At 43.9% G+C, this 26,419-nt stretch overlaps 1 protein-coding gene across 1 annotated transcript; it reads left to right on the top strand.

Annotated features, from left to right (window-relative positions):
* Window positions 1-98: 98 nt before the first annotated feature.
* On the top strand, window positions 99-26,419 carry LOC141264929 (protein lifeguard 1-like). Its single transcript, XM_073677356.1, has 10 exons — window positions 99-234; window positions 15,664-15,983; window positions 18,282-18,360; window positions 19,272-19,325; window positions 20,308-20,398; window positions 20,628-20,665; window positions 22,606-22,693; window positions 23,113-23,202; window positions 23,342-23,389; window positions 25,796-26,419. Exons 2-10 carry the CDS (start codon window positions 15,677-15,679, stop codon window positions 25,943-25,945), a joined length of 945 nt encoding a protein of 314 aa, XP_073533457.1. The 5' UTR covers window positions 99-234; window positions 15,664-15,676; the 3' UTR covers window positions 25,946-26,419.

The raw sequence follows: 26,419 nt of genomic DNA, 5'->3' as shown, positions 1-26,419 counted from the left end.
TTCTTGCTACCGGAGTGGAAATTCATGAAGCAGCGAAACTGTTACTGTCCTTCTGACTCTGTTATCAAGACTTTGTGCAAACATCCCTCTGCGCCAATCAATTTGCCGCCGCTCAATAAAAGCTCCTGAACTTTGTCACCAGCCCAGACTGTGATTAGCACTGTGCGAACAATGACGACTGACACTGCCGGGCACTGAGGATCCGTACAGGAGGCACCTGCCAGGCAAATCTCAGTAAGTGGCAAATACTACGTTTTCAAATTATTATTATTATTAATAATAATAATACTGATATTAATATTATTATTTATTTTTTTTACTATATACTTTTTATTTAATTAGCAATATTTTTTATTTATTGAAAACATTATTTAAAGGGATTATCCAATTTAGAAAAAAACATTTCCATACACCCTTTTAGATAAATCTGTTTAGGATTGTCATCTGTTGGCCGGAGTGGAGAGTGGTGACTACTCTAACCAGTACTGGTCCAAAGTGGGGAACTCTTATACCCCATCCCCATCGCAGTCAGGTTTCAGTTTTGCACTTTCATTTCTTCCTTCTTCCAAGAGCCATTTATTTCTCAGTCCACGCAGCCACATGAGTTTTTTTTACAGGACTAATTGTAGTTTTGAATGACATAATTCATTTTACCATATAAGAAAGGTAAAAACAAACTCCAACTATGGTGAAATGGTAAAAAAAAAAATTGTCTTTCATTTTTACGGCGTTCAATTAACACGACCTGGCAGGATGACTTTACAGGTCAGTACAATTACAGCGATACCAAACGTAAATTGTTTTTCTTTATTTTATTGCTTTTTATTAAATTATGAAATTAAAATAATTTCTTTTATTTGTGTTGCTGAATTTTTTGAAACCTGTAATTTTTCATACTTCTGACATCGAAGCTTTTGTTCTTGTGCACCGTGCTGTAGATTTTATTGGTACCAATTTGGGGTACAGGCGACTTGATCACTGCTTTATATGATTTTTTTTAATATGAAAAGAAAGGTGATTTTTTTTTAAGGAGTACAAAGATGGAGGTGACTGCCATGCTAACTCCATAAGGGGCCAATGAGTAATGTAACAGACCCTGGATCTAACCACTTTAATGGCGCGGTCAGTGATTGACAGCAGCATGTAGTGATTATACTGTGAGAAGCAGCCATCTCTCTATGTATGATGCAGGCTCTCCTCCTGAGCCTGCTCCTTATAACTGTATTGGACATGTCAGGAAGGGGTTAATGGCAGGTTATTTTGGACTGAGCACTTTCATTTCCTTTTTCTTTAGGTTCCAAGAATCATAGCATCTTATTTTCCCCTCGATGTAGCCACATTCCAGCTTGTTTTTTACAGTCCATGTTGTCATTTTTTATTGCCATTATTTTGAAGGTTTTGTTACTTATTTATTTATTTGGATGGGTGCAGTCATTTTCTGCGATTTGCTGTTTACCTTGAGATACCAATCAATGTGTTAATTTTATGCAACAGGTGACTACAAATCACTATAAATGACGCCAAATTTATAAAGATTATAAAAAAAAAATATTTGAAGCACACAGTGGCATGTAAATGTTTGGGCACCCCTGGTCAAGATTACTGTTATTGTGAACAGTTAAACAAGTTGAAGATGAAATGATCTCTAAAAGACCTAAAGTTAAAGATGACACATTTCCTTTGTATTTTAGGCAAAAAAAAATGAAACAATATATATATTTATATATATATATATATATATACAGTACAGACCAAAAGTTTGGACACACCTTCTCATTTAAAGATTTTTCTGTATTTTCATGACTATGAAAATTGTACATTCACACTGAAGCATGAAAACTATGAATTAACACATGTGGAATTATATACTTAACAAAAAAGTGTGAAACAACTGAAAATATGTCTTATATTCTAGGTTCTTCAAAGTAGCCACCTTTTGCTTTGATGACTGCTTTGCACACTCTTGGCATTCTCTTGATGAGCTTCAAGAGGTAGTCACCGGAAATGGTTTTCACTTCACAGGTGTGTCCTGTCAGGTTTAATAAGTGGGATTTCTTGCCTTATAAATGGGGTTGGGACCATCGGTTGTGTTGTGCAGAAGTCTGGTGGATACACAGCTGATAGTCCTAATGAATAGACTGTTAACTGTTTTTTTCTTGCCATAATGCAAATTCTAAGTAAAGAAAAACGAGTGGTCATCATTACTTTAAGAAATGAAGGTCAGTCAGTGCGAAAAATTGGGAAAACTTTGAAAGTGTCCCCAAGTGCAGTTGCAAAAACCATCAGGCGCTACAAAGAAACTGGCTCACATGAGGACCGCCTCAGGAAAGGAAGACCAAGAGTCATCTCTGCTTCTGAGGATAAGTTTATCCGAGTCACCAGCCTCAGAAATCGCAGGTTAACAGCAGCTCAGATTAGAGACCAGGTCAATGCCACACAGAGTTCTAGCAGCAGACACATCTCTACAACAACTGTTAAGAGGAGACTTTGTGCAGCAGGCCTTCATGGTAAAATAGCTGCTAGGAAACCACTGCTAAGGACAGGCAACAAGCAGAAGAGACTTGTTTGGGCTAAAGAACACAAGGAATGGACATTAGACCAGTGGAAATCTGAGCTTTGGTCTGATGAGTCCAAATTTGAGATCTTTGGTTCCAACCACCGTGTCTTTGTGCAATGCAGAAAAGGTGAACGGATGGACTCTACATGCCTGGTTCCCACCGTGAAGCATGGAGAAGGAGGTGTGATGGTGTGGGGGTGCTTTGCTGGTGACACTGTTGGGGATTTATTCAAAATTGAAGGCATACTGAACCAGCATGGCTACCACAGCATCTTGCAGCGGCATGCTATTCCATCCAGTTTGCGTTTAGTTGGACCATCATTTATTTTTCAACAGGACAATGACCCCAAACACACCTCCAGGCTGTGTAAGGGCTATTTGACCAAGAAGGAGAGTGATGGGGTGCTACGCCAGATGACCTGGCCTCCACAGTCACCAGACCTGAACCCAATCGAGATAGTTTGGGGTGAGCTGGACCGCAGAGTGAAGGCAAAAGGGCCAACAAGTGCTAAGCATCTCTGGGAACTCCTTCAAGATTGTTGGAAAACCATTTCCGGTGACTACCTCTTGAAGCTCATCAAGAGAATGCCAAGAGTGTGCAAAGCAGTCATCAAAGCAAAAGGTGGCTACTTTGAAGAACCTAGAATATAAGTCATATTTTCAGTTGTTTCACACTTTTTTGTTAAGTATATAATTCCACATGTGTTAATTCATAGTTTTGATGCCTTCAGTGTGAATGTACAATTTTCATAGTCATGAAAATACAGAAAAATCTTTAAATGAGAAGGTGTGTCCAAACTTTTGGTCTGTACTGTATAGTATCACAGCTTGCAAACTCTTTTTGTAGCCAGACAAGAGTCTGCAGTTCTTGTTTCAGGGATTTTCATCCATTTTTCCTTGGGAAATTCATCCAGTTCTGTGAGATTCCTGGTTCGTCTTGCATGCACTGCAATTTTGAGGTCTAGCCGCAGATTTTCAATGATGTTCAGATCAGGGGACTGTGAGGGACATTGTAAAACCTTCAGCTTGCGCCTTTTGAGGTCATCTGTTGTGAATTTAGACATTGTTTAGGATCATTATCCATTTGTAGAAGCCATCTTCTTTTCAACTTCAGCTTTCTAACAGATGGTGTTATGTTTGCATCAAGATAAATAGAAGAAGACTGGCTGTCACTTCAAAGAGAAAACTGGCGTGTACAGCTGCAAACTAAGAGTAGCCATCTCTATAGATAATTAACAAATAAAGTTGCACTCTGTAGTGCTATAGCATGTAAGCATGAGATATATGAAATTAGGATAGCATTACTTCTTTAGATAATAGGAAGAAATGGAGACACTTAGCACATAATTTGGCCAATCCATGCATGCCCAGTAGCCAACGACAAGGCGTTGTCATGTTGCTGGGGACCTATTCTAATGTGCATCCTCTCCTAGGCTGAAGCCTGTATTTATATGGTGTCTCCATTTTTTCCTATTATCTAGAGCAGTAATGCAATTCATATTTCATATATTTCATGTTTACATGCTAAAGTACTATACAGTGCAACTTTAATGTTTACATCAAGAATTCGTTGAAATTTCATTGAACCCATTCTTCCCTCTAGTCGTTAAATGTTCCCGGTGCCATTGGCTGCAACACAACCCCCAAAGCATGATTGATTCACCCCCATGCTTATTGGTTGGCGAGATTTTCTTTTCCTGAAATTCTGTGCCCTTTTTTCTCCTCACATACCTTTGATCATTGTGGCCAAAGAGTTCTATTTTAACATCATCAGTCCACAGGACTCGTTTCCAAAGTGCATCAGGCTTGTTTAGATGTTCTTTTGCAGACTTCTGACGCTAAATTTTATGGTGAGGATGCAGGAAAGGTTTTCTTCTGATGACTCTTCCATGAAGGCCATATTTGAGCAGGTGTTTCTGAACAGTAGAACAATGTACCACAACTCCAGAGTCTGATAAATCTTTCTGCAGGTCTTTTGCAGTCAAGCGGGGTTCTAATTTGCCTTTCTAGCAATCCTATGAGCAGCTCTCACTGAAATTTTGCTTGGTCTTCCAGACCTTATCTTGACCTCCACTGTTCCTAGTAACTGTCATTTCTTAATTGTATTTCAAACTGAGTAAAGGGTAACTGGAAAACGCTTTGCTAACGATGATAGTGAACAAGTCATAACCCTAACAGGCTAAATAAGGTCTGAACCCTTGGTCAAAGTTATCTGAGCACACAAATCTCCAAGGGTGCTCAACTTTTGCATCATGCTCTTGTCTCCCCAGCAATGTGTCCTTTCGGTGTTTTGTGAATCCCCCCTCCCTAGATGTGTCAGAGTGGGGTGGATCTGCAGCTTGTTAGACGCCGAACTGGAAGTACTTGTGATGCGGTGCCCTACATGAGCGCTCCATCCTGCTGCCTCATTGGAGGAAAACTATCTAATTAGACATTCCCCTGTAAATAACATTTGCCTGAATGCACTTCCCCAGGCCCATTCTGAAGAAGCATATGCGAAACGGGTGTCATGGGGTTCTTCTGGTGGACACGTGGCATGGTAACAAAAGATTCTTGCTTTCAATTATTGTCTGTATTCTTATAGTGTCTCATGCACTGCACAAAAATCTTATGTAGCACCCTGAGGATTCGGCTGCTACAGGGGTATTACACCTCAAGCCAGAGGTGTGGTATTCCACTCCCGGGTAAGGATGGAGTGTGGAACTGAGCTTAGTAGGCTGCATGCACTACATTCATCCCATTTCCGGGGGACAGAACTACGGTACTCCCACCAGTATATGTGCAGGTACGACAGCGTCTGTCCCTGGCTGGAGTGGGAGGGGGGTGGAACATCCCAGTAGTGTAGGGGCAGATAGGGGGAGTAGTCTGGGTAAAGATAGGAGCTCATTGGGTGCTGGTCACCTGAGCTCACACATAGAGGGAGTATATAAGGTGGGCACCATCTTAGAACAGGGTTCAGTCAGAGTTTAGCCTGAGGAGCAGAGCAGAGGAGCTCAGCCAGGAGGGCTGACAGGGAGCTGTGGCTCCGGCTGGGCCCAGCTCCAGAGCAGAGCCTGCAGAGGGAGAGCGGAGAAAAGAAGGACCCAGAGAGGAGACAAGAAGGGAACCCCAAGATCCCAGAATAAAGACAAAAGGGTGAAGGGTTGGCTGACAAGGGTACCGGATCCCAAGCTGGCAGAGGCCAAAACCAACCTTAGCCAGGAACCGGAGGTCGTGGTCAGGATCTGCCACGACCCTCACCAAATCCACTAGAAAGGCACACCGAGCATAGGGTCAGGGAGCCCAGAGGAGGCTTGACCACCAAGAGACCCGAGGGAGCCGGCCAAAAGTGGAACCCTGGTGGGAACGGCCAGAGGAAGGGAGAGTCAGAAAGGAGCTCAGGACCACGCTCCGGAATTGCCTGGGGGTTGGCCGAGTCCAGGACCTGGTGGACGCAGCACGGCTCGGGTGGTCACTCAAGGCCAGAGTGACCAAGAGAACACCAGTAAGTAAAAACCCTGAACTGCATCTCCTGACTCAGAGTCTTCTTTTTGCATCATCACAACCCCCATCATCTACACCTGCTGCCCTGAGGCCATACCCCTCCCGTTGGGGGTTATACCATCACTGCTGCACATATACCACCGGCCTCAGTGGACTGCTCTGCAGCGGCGGCTTCAAAGCCGCACTCAACGGGTGGCGTAGTCGACAATCAAGTTAACATCTGCTGCCTTAGACTGCCACTTAGTTTGACACCCTGGGCACGGACCGGGTCACCGCCACAAGGACTACTACCCCCATCGAGATCCGGCTCCGGGTATCCCCTACAGCACTGGCCCAGGGGGCGCGTCAACTTTTGGCGTAGTCGGCAGGATAACGTGCCCGCAACCACCGGGTACTGCGTGCCTGAAGAAAAGTTTATCTGTACCGTAAAAAGAAGTCTCCCGCCAATTCCGGAGGGTCCCCGCCATCGGACGCCATCTCGGATCGTTTCCCGCCATTTGCCCGCCATCTGCAGTCTTTTCCCGCCATCCACAGAGTTTCCCGCCACTGGGAAGCGGTTCCCGCCATTTCAGAAGATTTCCCGCCCTGGCAGAGCGGACGCCATTATGGGCGTGCCAGAGGGTGGCAAGAGGCCACCTCCCATCGTGGGCCAGGACCAAGAATGGTGCCAAAAACGAAGACCGCCCCCACCAGCAGAGACTGCAATGATTGAGATGTCCATCAGCGTGGGGGGTCTGCCCCTGGAACTGACAATCACCAAGTTGCCCGAGGACCGCCCTCAATGTGGGCGGAGACAGAACAAAAGAGAGAAGATGGGAGCAGCTTGGAGGAGTCTAGAGGAGCCGTACCCGGAGATGGAGGGAGAGGCAGGCAGCACCGACCCTGTGGTCAGGAGCCTGATGCAAGCAACCACCCCACAAGACCTGGTGGAGATCCTGGCACAGCTCCCCCGAGACCGGGAGCGTGCACAGACCGCGCTGGAGGGCCTCGCACGGAGGATGGCCCAGGTGCAGCGAGAAACGCTGACGGAATGGAGCAGGGAGATGGCCCAGCAGGCTGGAACCCGCCAGCGGAGCACACCACCTGCAACGAGGAGCACGCCTGCCCCTGAAGAGGATGCAGAAGGGACGGAGGCCGGAGACGACGCCGCAGAGGGAGCTGAAGAGACGGAGGCAAATAAAGGGGACGTCACTACCCCAAGCCCAGCCACCGTAAGCCTACCCCCGCTCCCCGTCGCAGAGCCCGAAGTCCCACTGATCGTGCCCGTTGCCGCACCGCTACCGCTCCAGACTAGGCCCCAAGCAGGAGCCGCGACCACGCCCCCTGTGACGTCACGCGCCTCAACCCTGAGCGCGGCCAAGCAGGAGACGCCACCGGCCTGGTCGCAAGGCCGAGTACCCCCGGGCGCCGCAGTACCAACAGCGCCCTCTACCTCCACTGAGCCACCGGCCTGGTCGCTGGGCCAAGTAACCCCGGGCGCCGCCGTCTTCACGGTGCCCTTTACATTCAGGGTGCCCCAAGCCTGGTCGCAAGGCCTGGTGAACCCGGGCGCCGCCACCACAACAGCGCCCTCAACGTCCACAGCGCCACACCTGGGTGAAGACCTATTTGCCCAGCACACATGCCTGGAAGGGCAGCCCTTTGTGTGGCCACCGGAGTTCCACCATCCCCGACTCCGGAAAGAAAGACCTCTGGATGAGCCCCTGATCCCGGCTCCGGCGCCCGTCAAGATGACCCCGCTCTCGTTAGAGGAGGCGCAGTTTGAGTGGGACCCCGCAGGAGGAGACCTCATCGGGTTCACTCAAGAAACCCGGGCGGCTGCAGCGGAGCGTGCAGAGTGCTGCCGCCAGCAGTTGGAAGCCTTTGACCGAGAAAGAAGAGAGAGGCGGGTCCGCGAGCAGCGGCTGCAAATAAAAAGTGCAGAACAGAAGAGCCGGACCAGGAGGAACCCCCGTGCAGCCCACGGTCCCCGTGCCACCGGGACTGTAATTAAATTCCAGTTGCAGCACGGTTGGGGCTTCATTCGAGATCATCACACCCCCGGCGACGTCTTTGTGACCAGAAGAGATGTCGAGTCCCACCTACCGGAGGGACACAGAGGTCGTGACCTTTACCTGGGTGATGAGGTCACCTTTACCCGGCACCAGTGTGCCAAAGGACCCTATGCACTTCATGTACATCGCCTGACGGAAGAGGAGTTGCGGTGTGAGGAAGGTCAAGAGGACCCGGACGGGTCTGAAGCCTACCCTCAGGAAGGAGCAGGAGGGCATCGTCACCATTAAGAGGTGAACTGAAACTGTAAAATAGTTACCCGTAAGGGTATCTGCCATGCTGCTAATTTAAATATGTTCCCCGTTGGGACAAGTGTGAACTGTTCCAGTGTGTCCCATCTCCCCACAGGCTGAGGACTGTGAGCAGCCATCCCTTTTCCCCACTGGCCGAGGACTGAGAGCGGCCATACCTCCCCTTGTATATAGTTGCGCTTCCTAAAGTGCCCCCTACTGGTTTTATAGGAAAGCTGTGTTTTTCTTGAAGAGACTGTGGCACTTCCCTGGTCACAATTTGCACAAGTGGCCAGAGGTCAAAAATGTTTTATAGGAAAAGTTTTATTATGCTGAAAGAGTTAATATTATTATATGATGTGTCCGTAACATTTGATGCTGGTAACATTATAAGTAAGAAGTACCTCCCATAAAGGGATGATTGAAGGATAATGTTTATAATGTTTTATATGTTTATGATGTTTTGAAAAAAAATTGTATGTTTTTGGATGTTTATTCTTTTACAGCCCGAGGACGTGCTGTGATTTACCAGGGGGGAATTTAGCACCCTGAGGATTCGGCTGCTACAGGGGTATTACACCTCAAGCCAGAGGTGTGGTATTCCACTCCCGGGTAAGGATGGAGTGTGGAACTGAGCTTAGTAGGCTGCATGCACTACATACATCCCATTTCCGGGGGACAGAACTACGGTACTCCCACCAGTATATGTGCAGGTACGACAGCGTCTGTCCCTGGCTGGAGTGTGAGGGGGGTGGAACATCCCAGTAGTGTAGGGGCAGATAGGGGGAGTAGTCTGGGTAAAGATAGGAGCTCATTGGGTGCTGGTCACCTGAGCTCACACATAGAGGGAGTATATAAGGTGGGCACCATCTTAGAACAGGGTTCAGTCAGAGTTTAGCCTGAGGAGCAGAGCAGAGGAGCTCAGCCAGGAGGGCTGACAGGGAGCTGTGGCTCCGGCTGGGCCCAGCTCCAGAGCAGAGCCTGCAGAGGGAGAGCGGAGAAAAGAAGGACCCAGAGAGGAGACAAGAAGGGAACCCCAAGATCCCAGAATAAAGACAAAAGGGTGAAGGGTTGGCGGACAAGGGTACCGGATCCCAAGCTGGCAGAGGCCAAAACCAACCTTAGCCAGGAACCGGAGGTCGTGGTCAGGATCTGCCACGACCCTCACCAAATCCACTAGAAAGGCACACCGAGCATAGGGTCAGGGAGCCCAGAAGAGGCTTGACCACCAAGAGACCCGAGGGAGCCGGCCAAAAGTGGAACCCTGGTGGGAACGGCCAGAGGAAGGGAGAGTCAGAAAGGAGCTCAGGACCATGCTCCGGAATTTCCTGGGGGTTGGCCGAGTCCAGGACCTGGTGGACGCAGCACGGCTCGGGTGGTCACTCAAGGCCAGAGTGACCAAGAGAACACCAGTAAGTAAAAACCCTGAACTGCATCTCCTGACTCTGAGTCTTCTTTCTGCATCATCACAACCCCCATCATCTACACCTGCTGCCCTGAGGCCATACCCCTCCCGTTGGGGGTTATACCATCACTGCTGCACATATACCACCGGCCTCAGTGGACTGCTCTGCAGCGGCGGCTTCAAAGCCGCACTCAACGGGTGGCGTAGTCGACAATCAAGTTAACATCTGCTGCCTTAGACTGCCACTTAGTTTGACACCCTGGGCACGGACCGGGTCACCGCCACAAGGACTACTACCCCCATCGAGATCCGGCTCCAGGTATCCCCTACAGCACTGGCCCAGGGGGCATTTTGCACTTTGCAATAAGACTGATTGTCAGGGGGTGCAACTCCTCTGCCTCCAATCTTCAAGACAATTATGCAATTGGCTGACAATTGAAGAACAAGGTCATGGCTGCTTTCACTACTGGGCCGGATATTAGGGAGCTCACAGTGAACGTATGGTATATATACATCCGATTCCAACGCATGAGATATACTCCTATACGGTCTCCGCCAAGCTTCCCAAAAAACTAGCTGCCACCACTAAACGTTTATACAGGCTGATTGGACACCCGACAGGTAGCGTATGGCTTCAGGTGTGCGGTTTACAGAGCAGGAGGAACTGCGCTATTAAATTTTATATATTTAATCTGGAAATGTAGGCAGTGTTCATAAAAGAAATATATAAAAAGAGGATACAAAATGGGAACAAAACAATACAGTATACACAATCACATAAAATAAAAGGGATAACAAATGAAAAAGTACTAAACCTGTGTCCTGGAAATGACTCAGAGCATAGTGGAGGGAAGCACTCCTTAAAGCAACTCTTAAGAGAAACTGACAGAACCACAGAGTACGGTGTCTACAAGGACTGACAAAGACAAAAATCCAAACTCGGATTTTATTAGATCAAGGTTACGCCCACATTCCTCCCCTTGGTGCACCCATAAGTGGGGTTGGTCGTGGGATGCGCTTTCAAAGATTATGAGATCCCCAACTTTCAGGATATCTTCGCCTTTAGAGGTCCCAGGCGAGAGATATTGTTGTCATGTTTCCTATCATGATTTTATCTTTCTACAGAGATGAAACATGCATGGATAGCATCATGCACTGACCCGATATTAAGTTGCAGATGTTCTGCCAGCCTTACAGTGATGTGAATGAATGCCTTAAGTTCGTCCCTTCAATGCCAAAAAATATATGTCCCATAAAGATCGGATCGATGCAAACACCAATATTTATCACTGAACATTGGCGCCAGAGTTTGATATAATTCCTTTGACCAGAGGAAGCCCCTGTACATCTCTGCCTTTGAGTATACAAATCCTAGACTTGGTGGCTTTCTCTCAGCAGATCTCTGCTATAATTACCTGTTCACCACAGGAGGTCCTACTTCTTCAATGAAGGTTGCAGTGTCAGCTCTTTTTCACGTCCCCAGTAATAAATAATCCCATATGTTCAATGTGAGGGTGATATGTCCCCTCTCCGGAGATGTCTGTATGGATTTTACAATTTTTCTCTAGGTCACCTAACCCTTTTAGAGTGGCATGGGAGACTGATTTACAGATAGTCTCCCAAGCCCACCTCGCGGCACAACCTCCCTGGATACCACAAAACCCTTTCCTTATTGAACTCTGAGATGGGCTTCTTCATGAGGTGACTCAAGTCTGGTATCTATGAGTAGTGCAGTCTGAAACTCCTGGCTAGAGTTAACCAGAAGCGAGGTCAAAGCCCCAACCTCACGGGAACCCTCTAGGAACTGTTCTGGGTCAGTAACTGATTCTGTTATCTTGCTGGATGATGGAGGTCCAGAAGGCGGCGCGTTACCTGCGTTCTGGGCACTCTGACTGCGGGTGACAGCGGCTATGTAGGCTTTCTCCTCGGGGAATAACAATGGTTTTCTATAACCCTGACTGGCTGCGAGTAACTCTTTCCCATCACCCTGACAAGTTGTGGGTATTGCTTTTCCCTCACCCTGACAAGCTGTGGGACACACCTTTCCCACTATCCTGACATGCTGTAGATAACATTTTCCCATCACCCTGACAGGCTGTGGGAAACACTTTCCTACCTTCCTGACAGTCTATGGGTACTACTTTTCCATCACTTTGACAGGATATGAATACCACTTTTCCATCACCCTGACAGGCTGTGGGTAACACTTTCCCATCACCCTGACTGGCTGTGGGTAACACTTTCCCACTATCCTGACAGACTTTGGGTACTTCTTTCCCATCACTCTGACAGGCTGCGGGTAATACTTTTCCCTCACCGTGACAGGCTGTGGAACACACTTTTCCACCATCCAGGCTGGGAATAAAACTTTTTTCACGCCTCCCCCGATACCTCAGGAGCAGTGCTAGTCATAAGGTAGCTACCACCGGCCATGTTACAGTCCGTCGTGACACTGGTCAGCTTCAGCGGACCACCTTCTTCATGATCACCATGTCTATTCCTATTAACCCTTAGCACTGATCTCCCATAAATATCGGATCAATGGAAACCCCAATACTCATCACTTCCACTGGCTCCAAAGTGTATATCACTGTATCATTTTTATTTATATATTTGTAATAATAATAATAATAATTTTTATTTATATAGCGCCAACATATTCCGCAGCACTTTACAATTAAGCGGGGACATGTAGAGACAATAAATTCAATAGAAGGTGAGACAGTTTAAACAGTTACATCAGGAGTGAGGTCCCTGCTCGCTGCTTACATTCTACTAGGAAATGGGGGGACACAATAGGTGAAAAGTGCTTGTTATTTCAGGTCTGGCAATTATAATAGGGATTTTCATATAAAGCTGCATGATCCGGTAATCAGCCCGTACGCTTAAGTGCAATAATGGAGGGTGTAGAGACAGATGAACAGTAGGGAGTAGATTATGAATAATATTTAGGAGGGAACAGGGGAAAGTTAGTTTACTGGGTATTTGAGATGGTAGGCTCGTTTAAAGAGAAGGATTTTTAAAGCGCGCTTGTAGACGTGGTGGCTAGGCATCAGTCGGATCGTCTGGGGTAGAGCATTCCAGAGAACGGGCGCAGCACGAGAGAAGTTTTGGAGACGGAGGTGCGAGGTTCGGATTATGGGGGATGTCAGTCTTAGAACATTTGTAGAACGGAGGGCACGTAGGGCGATAGACAGAGATGAGAGAGGAGATATAAGGTGGTGCAGAACTGTGGAGAGCTTTGTGGGTGAGAGCGATGAGTTTATATTGTACCCTGTAGCGAATGGGTAACCAGTGTAATGACTGGCACAAGATGGAGGCATCGGTGAAGCGGCTGGACAGAAATACGACCCTGGCTGATGCATTCAGGACGGATTGGAGAGGAGAAATTTTGGTAAGAGGGAGACAGATCAGAAGAGATTTGCAGTAGTCCAGACGAGAGTGAATAAGAGCGACAGTAAGAGTTTTAGCAGTAATGATAATATAACTAATAAAGTTAATTCATTTTTGACAGATGGTAGAGTCTGCTTACATCTGCTTATGCCATAAAAATTGCACAAAAAATGTGGGTAAAGTATGTAGCATTTTTCCTGCCAGCCCTTTGCATTTTTTATGTGGAAAACAAAAAGTTGCAAAAAAACACCCTAATCCTATTTAAAAATACCCTAAGGTTTATGGGGTCAACCAAGTGTAATAATACTTTATTTCACTTACAAAATAATACTTTTATATTAATTCAGTGTGCTTGCCCCTTAAATGTCCCATTTGTGGGATTGTCTCACAAAATGGAGCACTTCCCAATGTAGGTCGTAATAGTATGTGTTACGTTGGCCGCTGGCCAGGAGCTGAGCCCACAACATATAGTCAACAGTAGTGACTGGAGCAAGCTCAGATCGCTGCTGTTTAACCATTTACGGTACATGTCACTGTCAATCACTTAGTGCGACATTTAAAAGGACTGATTGCCGGCTCACCTCATAAAATAATATGACAGATTGAATGTCACTGTTTTCCTCTTTAAAAATAAAGAAATAAAATAAAACACCTACACCTTCGGTCTGGGACAGCTCATAGAGTCTCACGGGTTTCAGTATCACCTCTATGCTGATGACACACAGATCTACCTCTCTGGACCCGATATCTCCTCCCTACTAACCAAAATCCCACAATGTCTGTCCGCCATCTCATCCTTCTTCTCTGCCAGATTTCTAAAACTCAACATGGATAAAACAGAGTTCATCATCTTTCCACCCTCTCATTCATATCCCCCATCTGACCTATCCATCAACGTCAATGGCTGTTCACTCTCCCCAGTCCCACAAGTTCGCTGCCTTGGGGTAACCCTGGACTCTGATCTTTCCTTCAAACCACATATCCAAGCCCTTTCCACTTCCTGCCGACTCCAACTCAAAAATATCTCCCGGATCCGCACATTCCTCAGCAAAGACTCTGCAAAAACACTAGTGCATGCCCTCATCATCTCCCGCCTCGACTACTGCAACCTCCTGCTCTGTGGCCTCCCTTCCAACACTCTTGCACCCCTCTAATCTATCCTAAACTCTGCTGCTCGACTAATCCACCTGTCCCCCCGCTATTTCCCCGCCTCCCCCCTCTGTCAATCCCTTCACTGGCTCCCCATTGCCCAGAGACTCCAGTTCAAAACCCTAACCTTGGCATACAAAGCCATCCACAACCTGTCTCCTCCATACATCTGTGACCTAGTCTCCCGGTACTTACCTGCGCGCGACCTCCGATCCTCACAAGATCTCCTTCTCTACTCCCCTCTTATCTCCTCCTCCCACAATCGCATACAAGATTTCTCCCGTGCTTCCCCCCTACTCTGGAACTCTCTACCCCAACATATCAGACTCTCGCCTACCATGGAAGCCTTCAAAAGGAACCTGAAGACCTACCTCTTCCGACAAGCCTACAACCTGCAGTAACCACCGTTCCACCACATTACTGCATGACCTCCTCTACCCCCACCTACTGTATCCTCACCCATCCCTTGTAGATTGTGAGCCCTCGCAGGCAGGGTCCTCGCTCCTCCTGTACCAGTCGCTGACTCGTTTTGTTAAGACTATGTAAATGTTTTTGCTATGTACACCCCTATCACATGTAAAGCGCCATGGAATAAATGGTGCTATAATAATAAATAATAATAATAATAATAAAAGATATTTAGTATTGCTGTGTCCATAAATTTGGAATCTAAGAATGTATTGGAATATATTTGGAATCTATGAATGTCATAAAGATCAAAAATTCATTTTTCGGTCACTGCACCTCCTTAAAAAATGCAAGAAAAAGTTATCAAAATGTCGTGTGTACCCCAAAATTATACCAATAGAAATATCAGCCACTCAAAGAAACAAGTACTTTCACGGCTGTAATGAAAAAAATGTTACAGGTCTCAAAAGATGGAGAAACACATTTTTTCAACTATATAAGTTTGGTATCTCAGTCATTGTACTGATCTGGAAAAAGATATTACCAGATCATTTTTACTGCTCACTGAACAATCTAAAAATGAGACTAAAAAACATTGGTGTAATTGTGTTTTTTTTTTCTACATTTCATCCCACTTGGAATTTTTTTCCTGTTTTCCAGCACATTATATGGTAAAATGAACGGTGTCATTTATATCTAAAACTTGTCCTGCAAAAAACAAGCTCTAATACGGCAATGTCGACACAAAAGTTTAAAAAAAAGTAATGACTTTTAAAAGCTGGGGAAGAAAATACTAAAGCACAAAAATGACAACTGGCCGCGGCGGGTAGGGGTTGTGAATTTTGCTCCTGGGTGGATTTGGGGTGGGACATAAACATGTCCTGCGAATGACAATTCTAATCTGGGTGATTGTGCGTGTGATCAGGTTGTTTTATACTTGTATTTTACCTATCGTCTGTCTGACAACTGTATTTCTTATTTTCCAGACATAACAAAAAAATGGAGAAGAGTGATCAGCACAAAGACAACCCACAACCCATGAATTATGTATATGCCGTTCAAAACCCGGCCTACCCCCCACAGGCACCACCTTACAGCCAGTCCTACATGCCAAATGCACCACCGTATAGTGAGCAAAGCCCCCCACTGGCAAATGCTCCGGTGTACAGCGCCTACCCTCCACCCGATCAGCCTCATTATGCCTTCCTTGGTGAAAACGGTCCCAGACCAGATGTGGAAGTTCCACCTGAGTACACGGCCGGGATGGAGGATACAAACCCATTCTCCGAACGTGATATCAGGAGAGGTAAGGAAATCCCCAAGGAAAAGTAGCCACAACTAACTTAAGTCTGTCCATGTATTACTGCTTGTATGCTTGTAATACTACTTTTGCCCTGTAGCCGCAATTTTTTTGCAAAAACAAGTATCTTCCATACTAGGATGACTGCGATGGGGACCTTTTTTTAATGCAATTTCTCCCTTTGCATTTTTTTCTATCTTGAACTTCAGTGCTCATGGCATACTCTGGAAGTTATTAAACTTGTAAGGGGTCTGCTATGGATGGGATGGGATTGGATAGCTAACACAATTTACAGACCTGCTCATCGTTATTGGCACCCATGAAGTTTAAGTACATAATATGAAATATCTCCTGAAAAAAATGTGAAACAGTTTTTTGTATAGAGACTCGTATTAAATACAAAAGAGCAAATGATAAACAAAATTTTAAAACAAAAACAATGCGAGGTAAAAATAGAAAAACCTAAAGCGTGCTGTGTCAATGGTATTGGCACCCTTTACATTAATTTAGTATGGAAACACATTTTGACTCACCTGTGGTAAATCACAAAAGAGATTCATCTGTGATTATTTGTCGATGCCCATGTGACATGAATTAGCCAATGAATGATGACTTCAGTGTTTTAAAAAGACACATGGTAGGCCCTGTTCCTTTGTCACAATGGTGAAGACAGAGGAGCTGTCTGAGGATGTCAGAACTACTATTATTAGCAAACACAAGACTTCCAAAGGGTATAAGGCCATCTTCAAAGATGGACTGCGCATTGTTATTAAGAAGTTTGCCGAGCATGGAACCATCAAGGACCTCCCTGGACATGAGGGAAAGAGGAAAATTGGCGAGAGATGTTTTCAAAGGTTCATGCGAATGGTGGAAAAAACACCACGTCAAACATCCAAAGACCTGAAGGCCAACCTGAAACAGTCTGGGGTCATGGTTTCAACAAGTACCATACATCAAACACTAAACCAAGCAGAGCTTTATGGGCAAAAGCCAAGGAAGAAACCATTACTGAAGGAAAAGAATGACTGATCTTTGCCAAAGAGTACCTTGACAAACCACAATCTTTCTGGGAAAATGTTCTGTGGACAAATGAAACAAAAATGAAACAAAAATAGAGCTTTTTGGCAATGCAAAGCAACAGTTTGTTACAGATGGTGCAATAAAGCTTATAAGGAAAAGAGCACCTTACCAACAGTTAAGCATGGTGGAGGATTCATAATGCTGTCAGGTTACCTTGCTGCATCTGGTACTGGAGGCCAAATCACGGGAATCATGAAATCAGAGAATTATGAAGAGATTTTAGAGCGAAATGTCCTACCCAGTGTAAGAAAACTTGGATTGAGTCGAAGATCATGGGTCCTCCAGCAAGACAATGACCCAGAGCACACATGCAAAAGTACACAGGAATGGTTGAAAAAGAAAGAATTAACTGTTTTAAAATGGCCAGCAATGAGTCCTGGCCTCAATCCCGTTGAAAATCTTTGGGGTAAGCTGAACTCTGCCATTGGGGAAAAGAACCCTGCAAACATTCAAGAGCTTGAACAAACTGCAAAGGAAGAGTGGGGGAAATTCCAGCTGAGAAGTGCAAGAAGCTTATAGATGGTTGCACACCCTTTGGCAATGCTGACAGCCTCCAAACGTTTCTTGTAGCCAAGTATTAATTAGGGGTGCCTTTATTACTGCACATGCTGTTTATTCTGTTTCTTCTTTGAAATTTCAAAATGGAAGTTGAAAAACAACGTTTTATTTTTGTATTACTTTGGACCACTAATTAAAAAATCCCGAGGCTATGACTTTGGTATATTTCCATTTATTTCTGAAGAGATTGTACAGTCTATGAAAAAAATCAACTGGTGCCAATAATGGTGAGCAGCACTGCTGCTTAAAAATTAGCAAATTTTTCTCTGTTGCTGATTATCTCATGGAACAAATGCCTCAAGTAGTAGATGCCCCAAATCCAACTGCTCTTTCCTGGTTTTGCGGCTCATTTATCACCAGCTGAGGTCAGAGTGAAGAAGACCTTGAGGATCCCATTAGAGCAGTAGTAGTAGTGCACTTAACGTCAAGGTGGCTGGGGGAAGGGGCAAAGAGAGTGCACCCTACTACTTAGGCTTGTAAATGGAGGTCCCTAGCCAGTAATTTATATTCTGCACGGTATATACTACATATGATTAGAAATGTAGTCCTGTCCCTTATTAGCCACTAAAGGAACCATAATATTTGCTGACCCGGGATTATTTGGCTGTGTTCGTCGTTATTTCAAGAGCACATATAATAATAAGTTGCATTTTGTTCTCATTTCAGCCTTTATCCGGAAGGTCTACATCACGTTGACCATACAGCTCATTGTAACATTTGGACTTGTGTTTATGTTCACATTTTGGTAGGTTGATTTTTATTTAAGAGGTTGTTCTCCTTTGGGGGACCATTTTTATTTTATTTTTTTACTTAAATGCATGTATTTGGGGCTATAGGAGGTAAATGGTGCAACATTGTTAATGAAGTCCAATTGCAAAAATAAATTTTAAGACCCAATTACATGCATTTAAGTTAAAAAAAAAAATTGTCCCAAAAAGTGGACAACCTTTTTAAAGTTAGTTGTATACAAGTAGTCCTAAAAGCGTATATGTTCAAAACATGTCTTATCTACTGATTATGTTCCAGTTTCTTATTGGTGTAGAAGTCCCTAACATAATTAATTGAATGACTGTCCAGCGGATGCTGGCTATTAAACCCCTCGAATGCCGCAGTCACCCCCATCTCCCCCTCTGTAACATGACTGTGGGATGCCAATGGGTTGCCATGTCAGCCAAAGGGCTAACAATGGCCCCCAAGTCTCCCATCTAAAAACACTTATTCGGGACTGCCTTGGTTGGTACCTAAAAAAATGTAAAATAAAATAACAAAAAAGTTTAAAAAATATATGAAACAAGAAGAAAATTAACATGAAAAATAAAAAAAATAAAAAGTCATATGTACCTGAAAATGGTACCAATGGAAAAATCAACTCTTCCCGGACGAAAAAAAAAAAAAAAATAAGCAAGCCCTCACACAGCTTCTGTTATAGAAACAACATAAAAAATCACGGTTTTCAGAATTTGGTGGCACAAAAAAATTGATAGTTAATTATTTTATTGTGTAAAAGTATTAAAACATTGATACATTAATATCAAATATATAATATTTATGTGCATTGACCTGCAAAATAAAGGTAATGTCATTTATCCCGCACCGTCAAAAACAAACTCAAAAATTGTGAGATCGCTATAATCACTTGACTTTTCTTCCCATTAGGCAAACACTGAGGCAGTGGACATGGGAAAACCCTTATCTTCTATATGCACTTCTGTAAGTATTTTAAAAAAAAACATGGTTTTAAACCACAGAGATGATTAAAAAGTGAAATGTGGGATTATTCCTTAATTTTCTTTCCTTTAGTAAAAGTAAAACAAAATATTGTTTTTCCCCCGAGGAACCTCTCCGAGGGGCTAGTCTCTTTTGTAGGCTTGAACCCTAGTAGTATGGGTCTGTTCTGTATCTAACATCTGTAAGCTGCTTTGCTCCAGCTAGGCCAGAAGATACGTGGTCATTCAGCCACAAGGGTGGTAGGGAGACGGGGTACTAATTTTGTGTGTTCAGGCTTGGCTCAGTCAACGTACAAACTTCTAAACGTTTTTCATACATTCCAATATTTGAAGGTCATAATAATTCAAGAGATAAAGGTTTGCCGTGCCGCCGTTTGGACACCATGCCTTTTCACTCCCATTCCTCCTTACACATTCAATCCCCACCCCTGATTTTAATGCACTTTTTTTAGTAATAGATATGGCTTAATACCATACTTGCAAATTCTTCTGCAACATTAGAGAGACTTCTGGATAAAGAAAAACCTCTTGGACTAACAGAAAAAATGGCGTACCTTCCCAGGGCTGCAGAAGTCTTCCCCACCGTCAACCCCTTGCAATCGACATTTCCAGAATATGTCTTGTTTGTAGCTTTAAGATTTTGTTCTTTCTCCCCTTCCATGGCCCATTTCATGTGTGATCCCGTCATCCAATCCCCAATTCAGGGGCATGAAATGAAGGGGGCGTATCTATGAGAAAAATATTTTGCCTATATGCTTACCATTCAGCAATCAGTTACCTACCAAATGAGGATCGCTCAATTAGCGTAATATTCTAATTGGAAGGGTCAGTTAGAAGTGTATGTTGGCCATTGTCTACCCTACCTTCAGCTTGTGTAGCACACGAGGTTTATGCAGACTGCCATAAGTACATCAAGCTTTGTGCTAATTTCCTTGGAGATGACACCAATGTGTTTTTACTTACAGACCCAGCACCTTTATTCTGGTTATGGTACTTGCCTGTTGTAACGAGGCTCGTCGGAGAGTTCCATTAAACTTCATACTACTTGGAATCTTTGTAAGTTCAATAAGATGTTTATTTTCTTGTAAATTCATCAATAGCTCTGGTGGAAATCTTCTACATCATGTATTTTCTCCTCCCCAATTTTTTTTTGTTTTCTTTTGTTATCCTGTTTCTATGTATTGTTAAGAAGTGTCGAAATTGAGCAGTTTATTTGTATGCACTTGCTTTGATTCCCCAGTAAGTTTAGTGTATTGGTAACTGTGTGTATCTCCTTGTTTTATAGACTGTGCTTGAGGGCTGTTTACTAGGATCGTTTGCAGCGTAAGTTGTTCCTATATTATAACTGAACAGAAAGTTTCGAGCATCCCGATCCAACGGCCACTTCGATAATCTATGGCCGTAAGACCGGAACACTGCAATCCTCCTTCCTCCTGCAGCATCCCTGGCGCCTCTTCTGATTGGTAGACCCCTGCAATGTAATGCGTGTATTGTGCGGAAATGTAATGATGTTTCGGGGTCTACAAATCAGAAGAGGTATTGGGGATGTCACCGATAGTAGGAGGTGTGCAGTACTCTGATCCATTGAGTCATGCAATTTTTTTTACCCAACTCTTTCACATACCTCATTTCTTATAATAACTTGTTTGTTGGATTCAGTTCAATTAGTTTGAACTTTTCTTGGTGTCCCAAAATTTGCCCTGTTCCCAATCAAAAGAGGTTTTCCACATTTTCTTTGATTTAACAAATGTATTGGGGACATACATATTAGTCATTTCCACAAATGTAAGTACAAACACCCACATCTTTATATGCTAGGAAGGTGGATCTTTATTCAGATTTCCATAGTAGAGTAGTGTTCAAACAAAGGACACCAATGATCCTAAAAAGTTGACTTCTGTTCCCAAATTCTCTAATACGATTCTGGTTAAGTTAGAGGGTACAGTTTCTTGTTGTGGATTTATAGGCCAGACAATGCTTCCTGTGAAAAAGGTAGGGGCAATAGTTCTCCTCAATGAGGAAGAAAGCAGGCCCTACAGTACCGCCTATTGGAAGTAGCTAGTCCATAATTAAATGTCCAACCCTTTAACGAATCTGTCACATGACTTAGTATATTTAGCCAAACAATAGTTTTCTCCAAAATGAATGCGGTTGAAAGTCTCTTCCTTTTGGAGATGACACCCTCCAAAGATATGCCACCCCACACCATTACTGACCCACTGCCAAACCGGTCATGCTGAAGGATGTTGCAGGCAGCAGATCGCTCTCCACGGCGTCTCCAGACTCTGTCACGTCTGTCACATGTGCTCAGTGTGAACCTGCTTTCATCTGTGAAGAGCACAGGGTGCCAGTGGCCACTTTGCCAATCCTGGTGTTCTGTGGCTTTTCTTTGGAGGGCCGCACAGCCCTCCATGTGCTCTCCAGTGGTAGCCTGACTGCCATTAGGTACCGAGATGAGGTCCTCAGACCCTTTGTGAGACCATATGCTGGTGCGGTTGGCCCTGGGTTCCTCCTAATGCAGGACAATGCCAGACCTCATGTGGCGGGAGTGTGTCAGCAGTTCCTGCAAGATGAAGGCATTGAAGCTATGGACTGGCCCTCCCGTTCCCCAGACCTGAATCCGATTGAGCACATCTGGGACATCATGTCTCGCTCCATCCACCAACGTCACGTTGCACCACAGACTGTCCAGGAGTTGGCGGATGCTTTAGTCCTGGTCTGGGAGGAGATCCCACAGGAGACCATCCGCAACCTCATCAGGAGCATGCCCAGGCGTTGTAGGGAGGTCATACAGGCACGTGGAGGCCACACACAATACTCAGCCTCATCAGGAGCATGCCCAGGCGTTGTAGGGAGGTCATACAGGCACGTGGAGGCCACACACAATACTCAACCTCATCAGGAGCATGCCCAGGCGTTGTAGGGAGGTCATACAGGCACGTGGAGGCCACACACAATACTGAGCCTCATTTTGACCTGTTTTAAGGACATTACATCAAGGTTGGATCAGCCTGTAGTGTGTTTTTCCACTTTAATTTTGGGGGTGACTCCAAATCCAGGCCTCCATTGGTTAATAAATTTGATTTCCATTGATGATTTTTGTGTGATTTTGTTGTCAGAACATTCAACTTTGTACAGAACAAAGTATTCAATGAGAATATTTCATTCATTCAGATCTAGGATGTGTTATTTGAGTGTTCCCTTTATTTTTTTGAGCAGTGTATATGGGCAGTTGCTTATAGGATTTTCCACTTTCTTACCAGATTCTTTGATGCTGATGCTGTGATGTGGGCCACTGGAGCCACCATACTTGTGACTTTGGTTCTGACCCTTTTTGCTTTGCAGACAAAGGTAAGTCATAATTGATATTGGGAGGTCCTAACCTTAATGATGATCACTTTTCTACAGCTATGTTCACTAATTGGGAGCAGCAATACATAGTTTTTTTTAGTGGCTATGCATGTGCACAACACTCTCGATTGAATTTTATGACAACTACATAAATAGCTAAGCAATGGGCAGCGCGATCACTATAAAATAGGCAACACAGAGTCATGTGCTGGAGATAAACTAAGCTAGGCACATTTTTTATTTCTCCACTGAAAAAAACCTACCGTTTTGTGTATGCAGCTCCTATGCAGACCTCTGTAATGACCTTTTCAGTTTACTGTACATTGGTACAGCCACTAGACAGTGCATTTGAAATGACGCAGCACTGAAATATTTACTCCTACATTTTGTTCTACACATTTTTTTCTTTTTAACTCTAGTGGGATTTCACCATCCTGTCCGGGGGTCTTACGGTTGCTCTTTCGGTGCTTCTGTGTTTTGGCATACTTGCTGCCATTTTCAGGTCAATGGTAAGTATAGTTCTAGTTTGGCTCCTTGCACATCAAGAATTTGTATAACTTCGGATTGGCCAATCAATCTTCACTTATGACTGACTAGTTATGAAATCGTTCTGGCTTGTGCTGATTTTTGCTTTTCCTTTTTTTTTAGTGGCTGAATATTGTCTATGCCTGTATTGGAACGCTCATTTTTGGAATGGTAGGTTAAATTCCTCTTTTGATTCCAAAAATATGCAATATAAAAAAAAAAACACATTATTCTTGCATCTATGTTCTTATGACAATAGCTTGTTTTTTATTATAGCCCAGAGTTATCATAGGGCTGCTGGTACTCATTTCTATTTTTGTGTTTTTGTTTTTTTTTCTCCCCTTATTCCAAGGGCCATATCTTTTTTTTCTTTTTTACTCTCCATAGAAATATGAGGTTTTGTTTTAAGAAGAGTTGTACTTTTGAATTACAGTGGGTACGGAAAGTTTTCAGACCCCTGTAAATTTTTCACTCTTTGTTTCATTGCAGCCATTTGGTAAATTCTAAAAAGTTCATTTTTTTCTCATTAAAGTCCACTCTGCACCCCATCTTCACTGAAAAAAACAGAAATGTAGAAATTTCTGCAAATTTATTAAAAAAGAAAAACCGAAATATCACATGGTCATAAGTATTCAGACCCTTTGCTCAGTATTGAGTAGAAGCCCCCTTTTGAGCTAGTACAGCCATGAGTCTTCTTGGGAATGATGCAACAAGTTTTTCACACCTGGATTTGGGGATCCTCTGCCATTCTTCCTTGCAGATCCTATCCAGTTCCGTCAGGTTGGATGGTGAACGTTGGTGGACAGCCATTTTCAGGTCTCTCCAGAGATGCTCAATTGGGTTTAGGTCAGGGCTCTGGCTGGGCCAGTCAAGAATGGTCACAGAGTTGTTCTGAAGCCACTCCTTTGTTATTTTAGCTGTGTGCTTAGGGTCATTGTCTTGTTGGAAGGTGAACTTTCAGCCAAATCTGAGGTCCAGAGCACTGTGGAAGAGGTTTTCATCCAGGATATCTCTGTACTTGGCCGTATTCATGTTTCGTTCAATTGCAACTAGTCGTCCTTTCCCTGCAGCTGAAAAACACCCCCATAGCATGATGGTGCCACCACCGTGTTTCACTGTTGGGATTGTATTGGACAGGTGATGAGCAGTGCCTGGTTTTCTCCACACATACCGCTTACAATTATCACCAAAATGTTCTATCTTCGTCTCATCAGACCAGAGAATCTTATTTCTCATAGTCTGGGAGTCCTTCATGTGTTTTTGAGCAAACTCTTTGCGGACTTTCATGTGTCTTGCACTGAGGAGAGGCTTCCATTGGGCCACTCTGCCATAAAGGCCCGACTGGTGGGGGGCTGCAGTGATAGTTGACTTTGTGGAACTTTCTCCCATCTCCCTACTGCATCTCTGGAGCTTAGCCACAGTGATATTGAGGTTCTTCTTTACCTCTCTCACAAAGTCTCTTCTCCCACGATTGCTCAGTTTGGCTGGATGACCAGGTCTAGAAAGACTTATGGTGGTCCCAAACTTCTTCCATTTAAGGATTATGGAGGCCACTGTGCTCTTAGGAACCTTGAGTACTGCAGAAATTCTTTTGTAACCTTGGCCAGATCTGAGCCTTGCCACAATTCTGTCTCTGTGCTCCTTGGGCAGTTCCTTTGAGCTCATGATTCTCATTTGGTCTGACATGCACTGTGAGCTGTGAGGTCTTATATAGACAGGTGTGTGCCTTTCCAAATCAAGTCCTATCAGTTTAAAGAAACACAGCTGGACTCCAATTAAGGAGTAGAACCATCTCAAGGAGGATCACAAGGAAATGGACAGCATGTGACTTAAATATGAGTGTCTGAGCAAAGGGTCTGAATACTTATGAGCATGTGATATTTCAGTTTTTCTTTTTTAATAAATTTGCAAAAATTTCTACATTTCTGTTTTTTTCAGTCAAGATGGGGCGCAGAGTGTACTTTAATGAGAAAAAAATGAACGTTTTAGAATTTACCAAATGGCTGCAATGAAACAAAGAGTGAAAAATTTAAAGGGGTCTGAATACTTTCCGTACCCACTGTACATCATTTTACCACATACTGTACTGGAGCATGGGAACAAAAATTCCAACTGATGTAGACTTGTGAAAAACATGCAGTTCTGACATTGTTTTTTGAGAATTGTTTTTCCAGCAAACATTGTGTGGTAAAAATGACCTGGTACCACGATTATCCAAGTCAGCACAATTACAGCAATGCCAAACTTGTCAATTTTTTTTTATATTTAATTGTGAAAAAATATATAAATTTGTAAAAAAAATAATTTAACAGCAGCATTTAACAGGTTTACAGTCACAGGCTGCACCCCTATTACAAACAACCATTATCTGCCGGGTATGTGGACGGTTCAGCCCATGAGTTTGCTCCATACACCCACTCCCAACTTGTACCGTACAAGCATCATTATGATAACAATAAGTGGCAGAGCATAGAGGAAGGAAGTGTTGTCATGAGAACGCAGGCCCAGAATTTTAGTCGATGTTTAAAACACATTTATTTTCATACTTTGATAACTTCTAACATTTTTCTTTTCCAGTACTTGGTTGTGGACACGCAGTTAATCACAGGTGGAAAGCACCGTTACTCAATAAGTCCTGAGGAATATATATTTGCTGCACTGAACATCTACGTTGACATCATTAATCTCTTCATGCTCCTCCTACAGCTCTTTGGGATGTGTCGTTAATGCCTTTCAAATGTTACTATTTAAAGACAAAGAAGGGGGCATGTATGGTGCCCATTACTGTACCCATCAGTCACCAACCACCACTAATCCAAATACAGATGTAATATTGAGGATGTTATACCCCATTTTTTCCTTACATAAATCTGTTGACCTTAGTTTTCTAGTTAATTAGTACATTATTTATTGTTAAGATTTGTTTGTAACATTTTTTGAAATGGCCTTTGTAAAACATAAACGATGCAGCAAATATACAATAGAATGAAAATACGGTAGTTTTTCAACTTCATTTTGCATTTTCTTTTATCACATATATATATATATATATATATACACCTTTTATGCGACTGCCATTTCCTCATAGATTGTAAGCTTTTGAGCAAGAGCCTCACTCCTTGTTTGAATTGTTAAATAATGCGTTATTCTGTAACGTGTACTATTGCCTGTACATAAAGTTTATGCTTTTTTCAGATCAAA

Source organism: Phyllobates terribilis, unplaced genomic scaffold (genome assembly GCF_046119375.1).
Source record: "Phyllobates terribilis strain yellow unplaced genomic scaffold, ASM4611937v1 Scaffold_4__5_contigs__length_816908805, whole genome shotgun sequence".
Lineage (NCBI taxonomy): Eukaryota > Metazoa > Chordata > Amphibia > Anura > Dendrobatidae > Phyllobates > Phyllobates terribilis.
The sequence above is the reverse complement of the archived record's forward strand: the minus strand, read 5'-3'. Positions and strand labels throughout refer to the sequence as shown.

Coding starts and splice junctions, on each gene's coding strand:
- LOC141264929 (XM_073677356.1), top strand. CDS start 15,677: ATGGAGAAGAGTGATCAGCACAAAGACAACCCACAACCCATGAATTAT. Junction 15,984..18,281: donor CGAACGTGATATCAGGAGAG/GTAAGGAAATCC, acceptor TTCTCATTTCAG/CCTTTATCCGGAAGGTCTAC. Junction 18,361..19,271: donor GTGTTTATGTTCACATTTTG/GTAGGTTGATTT, acceptor TCTTCCCATTAG/GCAAACACTGAGGCAGTGGA.